The following is a 7456-nucleotide window of genomic DNA, read 5'->3' on the forward strand; positions in this document are numbered from 1 at the left end:
GAAAGCAGGATGCTCCAACATAAACACATCCCGCCCAGCCAGCCCGCTCCAACGCCCACAGAAGGGATGGAAAAGCTCCCACTGAGTTCACTGGCCATTGGAGCAAGGCCACTGCCCCCTCCCTGTCCAGCCAGCGCCCTGGATGGGGCAATATTCGTGTGTTCCCCCCCCCCGCCCGCCCGCAGGTAGGAGAGGAATGTCCGCACCCAGGACAGGAATGGCTGTGCTAGGTCCCGGGATCCTGCCAGTTTCCCCCAGGGATTCTGCTGTCCTAGATCCGTTGGGAAGCGAGGGAGGGGCGGGGGAGACGAAGCAGCAGCAGGGACCCTGCAGGCGGTTGCCAAGTCCGGGGAGGGAAATCTAATTTACTGTCTCCGAATCCAGCCCCGGAGATACAGGGAGCGCGTCCCTGCTGATTCCCAGAAATGCGGATGACTCACAGAACGCTGCATTCCCTCCTCTCCAAGCGCCTGCCCTGATGTAACCTTTGCTTTCCCCCACCCCCCCGCCCAGCAGGGGATGAGAACAGGGTGGGTGCCAGTGGATGGATGGCTGGCTGGCTCAGCAGGGAGGCGCCCTGACACCAGCGCAACAGGAGACTGGTACCGGCTGGGAGGGGGCAGGAAATCAGAGCCCTCCCCCCATGTTATTGACAAGACTGTCCTCTGCCCTGGTTACTCAAGAGAATACAGTGCCCTACGCAGGGCAGAGCCCTCTTCCCACAGGGCAGGGCCAGCGCCCCACAAAACGCAGGCTTGATGCTACGGGTCAGCCCAGGTCAGACCCGGGGGAGAGAGGCTGATCCAAACCAAGGGGAAGGAAACCGCCTCTGCCCTCCCCCAGAATAGGCTTAACAACCTTCTCTCCAGCTGCACACAGCTGCAGCTGGAACCCTGACACCGGCACTCCACCATGGCCGCCGCTGCTGAGGGATTTTCCATCCAGAGCAAAAAAAAAAGGGGGGGGGGGGGGGAAGGGAGGGTGAAGTTCCAAAACACAAAAAACTTCCACCATTGAGAAATAACATTCCTCCCGCCTCAGCCACCTAGTGACCTCAGAAACCGAGCCAGGCCCTGGATCCAAGCCGCTGGGAGGGGCTGCTGGGCCTTCCAATGGGAGCACAGATCCCTACCCTCTCCGGCGGGGTCTGGGATGCCGCAGAGACACCAGTACCCTCTTCCCCAGTACCGGCAGGCAGGCTCAGCTACGCTGGGGTAGGGTGGGGAAGGTTGCATGCATGGCCGAGGCTGCTAGACAAGGACCAATACCCCTCCACCCCCCGGCAGCTCTGCTGAGCAGGTGGGCCATCCCCCTAGGAAAGGGGCATCATCCGACCCCTTGAACGTGGCAATGAGCTTTGGCAGGAAGTTCACCAGCAGCTACTAGGACATCAGCCGCGCCACAGGAATCCGGCCCCCAGCTTGGGGTAAGCGCCACGCCTCCTGCCCGGTAGTCATTTCCTTAAGGTACCAAGGGGAAGGCTTAGATGGCGTTTTCTCCCACCCACACACACCCCCACCAGAGGAAGTCAGAGCACAGCAGATCTCCCTGCTATTATCAGAGAGCCCTACACAGGCAGAACCAAGGCGAGAAGCATGAATGAGAGGCGTGGTTTCCTGTCCCCGGCCCCCAGGTGCTGGCTGTTCCTCTGTGCTCAGAGAAGGCTTCCTGAGGCAGAGATCCTGTCAACAAACCCATGGGGGGGGGGGGGTCACCACTTCCCAGCCTTGGCTTCCCACTCATTTTACTGCAGTAGGGAACAGAGACTAGTGGCATGGGAGGCCTTTTCCGGCTCTAGCTTCAGTGACAGAGGAAGGGGTGGGGGTGCAAGGGTGGGGGGGTGCAGCTTCGACTGGGGACCTACACTTTGCATCCAAGGCGCATGGGACCCAGACTGACCAGGAGAGCCTACACCTCTGCAATTCAGCACCTCTAAGGAGCTACCTTCTAACCCCCTGGCCCCCCGCCCCACTACCGACACGCCACAAAGGAGGAATAAACCCTTTCGCTGCAAGGCCTGGAATGCACCGATTCCATCCTGCAGACACAAGCATGGTAATCAAAGCCAGCCCTGCTCCGGGCAGGTCGGCCAGCTTCCCCCCCCCCCCCGTTCCTTAAAGCAGCCACCACTCCCCCATTACCATGTTGGCTGGGCGATCATACAAGTTTTCAAGATGAGACAACGCACACACACACCACGCAGGAGGACCCCACCCCAGCCTCTTTGCTGGCTCTGCCCCTGCCCACCCTCTCGGGGCATGAGACAGCAAGCCCCAGCCAGGAATCTTAGCCCGACCCAGGAGGATTCCTGCCCTCTGCCCCTCCCAGGCCTAGAAAGAGGCATTGTGCGGGGAGATTCCTCAGAGCTCCTACCCAGGCTGCAACCAGAACATCTCGTCACAGGGAGCGTCTCAAGCCCTGTGTGCACGGCCCCCACCCTGAAAGGAGGGACGGGGGACAATTCCGAGACCATCCCCCCGAGGCAGGTGGGGGAAGGTCTCAACTGATCAGACACCAAACCAAGCTGAGAAACTGGGACCCGAAGCCAGCTCGCCTTCTGCCAGAACACGCCACTGAGCCGCTAGCATTTCACCAATGCCCCACGCCAACCCAGAAAAGCACTCATGCCCAAAAGCCACGTAGGAGACGGGCCTCCGGCCCTTTGCCAGAACCCAGATCCCTGCAGCAGTTCACTGTTGTGAGCCCGGCTAGATTCACAGGGAAGCCACGTCCGAGCGCAGGGGGATGGGGTGCTCTGTTTGCCCCCCCCCCCCAGGGGGGGCGGGGGAAGAACCCTCCAACCCCAGAAGCACCCAGCTGGCTTTGCAGCAGCTCAGCAAGCAGCGCGTTAAACGGGCCGTACAGAGTCAAGGTCGTCCGTGGGAGGGCCAAGAGCATCCAGGTTGCAAGGTGACTTTGGGGACAGCCACACTGCACAGTGCGCGGAGGGGCCTGGTGGCTCTGCCACCCTTCCAGGTGCCCTGTCCTAGAAAAGCACTAGCCACACAACAGCAGGGTCCTGGCAGGCAGGTCTGCAAGGAAACGCTGCAGCCAGCCTCCCATGTTTTCCCCACCCACTCAGATCCCGAGGAGAGCAGTTAAAAGGTACCAAGCAGGGCAGGGCATGAGCAGGTGTTTGCACAGCGCTTGGGGGATGGGACGTGGCCCCCAGCACTGCGCTGGTGGCTCAGAATTAAACCAGGGACTTTAAAAGTCTTTTAAAAATAAACTCAAGGGCTCGCCGGGGAGGAAGGAGAGAGAATTTTTTTTTTTTTAAAAAGACCAAAAACAAAGAAGCAGGAGCCTGCTCAACTTTAAAGCCAGAGGGAGGTGAAGAGGTGAATTCCACACCCAGCTGCAGTCAGCCGTTTCCTTCCCTCCCCACCTCCCCTCAGACACACATCAGAGGGTCACCCAGCAATGGGAGGGTTTCCTTGAAGCCCAAGCCACGGATAGAGAAAGAAAGAAAGAAAAAAAAAAAAAAAAACAAAAAAAAAAAAAAACACCCTCCCCCCCTTTGTCTGATTAGCAACCTCTCATCTTTGGGAGCACAGGCAGCCAGACGCCAAGTAACTTCACAGTTATTCTAACCCAGCGCCACCCCCGCCCCCTCCCCAGCCATAAGCTCAAGACCATAGTGCAGACATTTGAAAGCTGCTGCGTCTGGTTTTCCTGAAGGGCGGCTCAGGACCTGGGAGAAGAGCCCCCACCCCCTTGTGATCTGAAGAAACCTCCAACACAAAGCTGTGTCCTGGTAGGATCTGCATATACGCACACGTCCCCTCCCCCCCCCCCCCCCCTGATTCTGCAGACACAATAGCAAGAGGCATTCTTCCCTCAAGCAATAAAAGCAACTGTTAGGGTAGGAATCCTGCTTTTGTCTTTAAATTGGGGGAAATGGGGAAATCAGTCCCCAAATACACCCCCTGTGTCGAGAATGGGGACCCCGCAGCGCACCTTGAGGTCAGGACCTTGGCAGAGGCAGCACTGACCTTGGCCTAGACCCTTCACCATCCTTTGCCTCAGTTTCCCCACCCACTCTATTTAGACCAGTGGTTCTCAACCTCTTTACCATTGTGGGCCGCACATGCAGCTCTCTGTGTGTGGTATGTGGGCCACATCCACACAATATATAGATATGACCTGTATGGCCCTGAGGATGTCACGTGGGCTGCAGCTGTGTGCTGATTGGACTGCAGGTTGAGAACCTCTGATTTAGACTGAACTCTTCAGGGCACGGACCGTCTCTCCCTAGGTGTGTGTGCAGTGCCTGGCACAGCGGGGCCCTGATTTGGGTCAAGGCCTTTAGGCAGTATGGTAACAAATGATCATCAAATCCCTTCACCACAGACACAGGCCTCTAGGTTTCTCTTTTGCTGAGATCTCTAGCCTTCAGCACACACAGGAAGCTGTGGGGGCGGGGAAGGGGGGGGGGGAGGTCAGCTACAAGCCCCCTGCAGAGAAATCTTTGTCCAGGTCAATGCACCAATATTTCTGCTTCTCACCTGAGTTTCAGTTAAGCTTTCCAGAGCCTGCATCACTGACTGTTCTGGTCTGGATGCCTGAGACTGAAAGAAAAAATAAAAAAGGGGGTGTGTGTGCGTGTGGCTGGGGGGTGGGTGGGTGGATTGCATGTCACTTTCACTATTTATACACCGAGCTACAGAGCAACCAATGAAATATTCAACTTGCTGCCGTTCCCAGCGCCAACCTTCCCCCCCCCCCAAAAGGGTTGTGTCGGAGGAAGTGGCATCCGTTCTGCTGAGCCAGATCACATTCTAGCCCTTTAATAATAGATGAGCAGAGTGTGTGTGTTGGTGGGGGGGGGGGGGGGGGGAAAAATAAAAAGCCATTTACCATCAAGCCAGCTTCCACTGTGGGGACAAGCGTCAGTTTGCTTCCTTCCACGACCCCCAAATCCTGCAGCTTTCCAGAACTGAGCCGACTGCAGAAGGGAAAAAGACATGGACAGAGAGAAGGACGTCAGAGCTCCCTGGTATTCAATCAGTAACGTGCACATCCAGCAAAAAGGGACGGTTAAAGGAAGGGGGCCTGGTTTACTTTAGAACCCAACCCATAGCTCCCCTGACTCTGAACTGCCTCTTAGGCCAGGGGGATGCAGGATCAGCGGTGGGGGGGTTAATTTACATTTAGCACAATGCCTCTCCCCAGTTATCTTTACCCTCTGAATCTCATTCCAGCCCCTTCCCCTCAATGCACAACTGTGTCCGTCTCTCTCCCCCTCCAGTTTATTATGTAAACATCCTATCAGAGGGGCAGGAGGCAGGGAATGATACTGCAGTAATCAGTCAAGCAGCCATTGCCACTAACCCGTGCAGTGTGTGTGCAGCGGGCTGGGAGACAAGAGGAGGCACTCGCTTTTGTGTCTAACAAAACCTCCCCCCATAGGACAGGCAGGATTCAGATGACTGGGGGTGGGGGCAGGGAGAGGAGGAAATTTTGACCAGTTTTGGGAGGAGGGTACCGTGGGGGTGGGGGGGTGGACACCCGCCCCCTTTTTTTCCTCCAAGCACTGTAATCATAGATGCAAAGGATCTCTTCCCCCCCCACACACACACACACAGCCACCCCCCTCAATTAGACACCCTGCCAGGGTGCTTAATTCACTCAACCCCGCTGCTCAAGGAGGGAGAGCCAATCAAGAGCAAAAGCTCCTTCATTTTAGTCTCCGAGGTTCCTTTCTCTATTTTGGCTACTGTTGGGGGTGGGGGGGCTAGAAGGGAAGGGGTGCGTGAAAAGTATCCCACAGAAAGCCCCCACCCTTTTTGCACCTTAAGCCTTGACCAGTCTTGGATCTGCAACAAACCTGGCTCCTGCTAAACAAAGGACTGTCCCACCTCCCAGCCCTGCCACGCCAGAATTCAACTCTCAAAGAGCCCCCCCGCCCGTCCCTGCCCTCGCCTGCATTTGGGTTTTGGAAAAGGGGGCGGGGGGGGGGGGAGCGTCGTGCCGGGAAAAAGCCGCCTCTGGCTCCCACCTCGGTTCAACCTTTAGAACAAAGGGCACCGCGCCGCGCACTTCCTAGTGACTCAGTGCAACACGGCGCCCCAGCGGGGTGCAGGCAGGATGGGGCCCCGCGCACACACAATGCCAGGGGAAACTTTTGTGGGATCAAAGCCTACGGAGAGGCTCCATTTTAGGTCCAGATCCCAGCAGCTTCCCCGGGACCCCGGCTCGGCTCAGCTCAGCCGCGCTAGGGGAGCCGACTGGTGGGAGGGGCTGGGACCCATCCCGCCTGGTGCAGGAGGTTGAGAAATGGGGCCACACACACACACACAGGGGCCCCCAGGAGCCGGGGCTTTGCAATAGAGGAGAAGAATGAAACCCCTCTACCAGCCACTTTGGTTTCTTTAAAGCGCCAAGGGGCGGGGGGGGGGGGGGGGGAGATCCTCGCTCGCCCCCCCACAGATTGGTGAGCCCCTGAGTTGGGTCCCTTCTGGGGTAGTTTATGTGGGCGGGGGGGGCTGCTAAACCTACCTTTCTTTATGCAAGAGAGCCAGCCTCTCCTTGGGCACTTTGAGCCTCTGGGACAGTCTCCGCTTCAGTCCTTCCACCGTCTCTTCCACGGGGACGGAGAGCTCATAACGGGTCCCGGTGGTGGTGTTGATGTACAGATTCATGGAGGGCTCGTTCGGGACGGCCTCGCAGGCTGGGGCACCCCGGCTGCAGCTCCTGGCGCTGGGCTGCTGGTCCATTCGGTGACCTGGGGGGACGGGCAGGGAGCAGCGGTTGGTGTGGCACAGGGGGAACCAAGGGGGGGGGGGGGGTGGACAAAAAAAAGGAAGTGGAAGGGAACAAAGGAGCGACCAGAGCGCCCGGGTCGGCTGCGCGCACAGATACACACACACACGTACACGCACACACCAGCCGGGGTGGGATCGCCTTCCCGAGTCCTCCCTCGCTCCGGTTTAATATCCAAGGGTCACTCCGGATCCGTGGGGTCCTTCCAGGTCTTCCTCGCGCGGGGTTTTAAAGGGGACTTGGTGGGGGAGGGGAGGGGACCAGCTCTCCCTGAAGAACAAGGGAGTTTGCCCCGATTTAACCTCCCTAAAAAAATAGTAATAATAAAACCCCACAAGTCACTCTCTCATCGGGGATTTCCCTTCCCCTTCCCCGGATGCCTCCTGAGGACGCAGATCTCGCCGGGAGATGCTGCTCGCGTGTGTGTATGTGAGAGAGAGAGAAGGGGGGGGTGCTGCCTCCGTGCTGGGGGGCTGCAGAGGGAGAAGTGGGGGGAAAAAAAGCTTTTTCGTTCCTGATTCCCACCCCCCTTGGGGCTGAACCCGGCTACCCGGCAGCCGCCGCTCCGAGCTCCGCCGGTGTCGCGGTGTGAAAGTAACACACACACGGTACCCACACACACACACACACAAAAAGTTATAATGTATCAACGTTCTATCGGGGGGGGCGGAGCTAATTTCCCCCCTCATTCACT

The 7456-nt window shown here is 58.0% G+C and overlaps 1 protein-coding gene across 1 annotated transcript in view; it reads right to left on the bottom strand.

The window, feature by feature from the left end:
* MIDN (midnolin) overlaps positions 1 to 7234 on the bottom strand; it is a 100643-nt gene extending 93409 nt beyond the window's left edge. The window contains exons 1-4 of the mRNA XM_029912281.1: positions 6886 to 7234; positions 6499 to 6724; positions 4858 to 4945; positions 4506 to 4568 (exon numbers count right to left, since the gene is read on the bottom strand). Of these exons, the coding sequence (XP_029768141.1) occupies positions 4506 to 4568; positions 4858 to 4945; positions 6499 to 6716 (369 nt within the window). The 5' untranslated portion in view covers positions 6717 to 6724; positions 6886 to 7234. The remainder of the gene's footprint in view (positions 1 to 4505; positions 4569 to 4857; positions 4946 to 6498; positions 6725 to 6885) is intronic.
* Positions 7235 to 7456: the final 222 nt, after the last annotated feature.

The sequence above is a fragment of the Terrapene carolina genome, unplaced genomic scaffold, assembly GCF_002925995.2.
Source record: "Terrapene carolina triunguis isolate 2854851 unplaced genomic scaffold, T_m_triunguis-2.0 Scaffold194, whole genome shotgun sequence".
NCBI lineage: Eukaryota > Metazoa > Chordata > Testudines > Emydidae > Terrapene > Terrapene triunguis.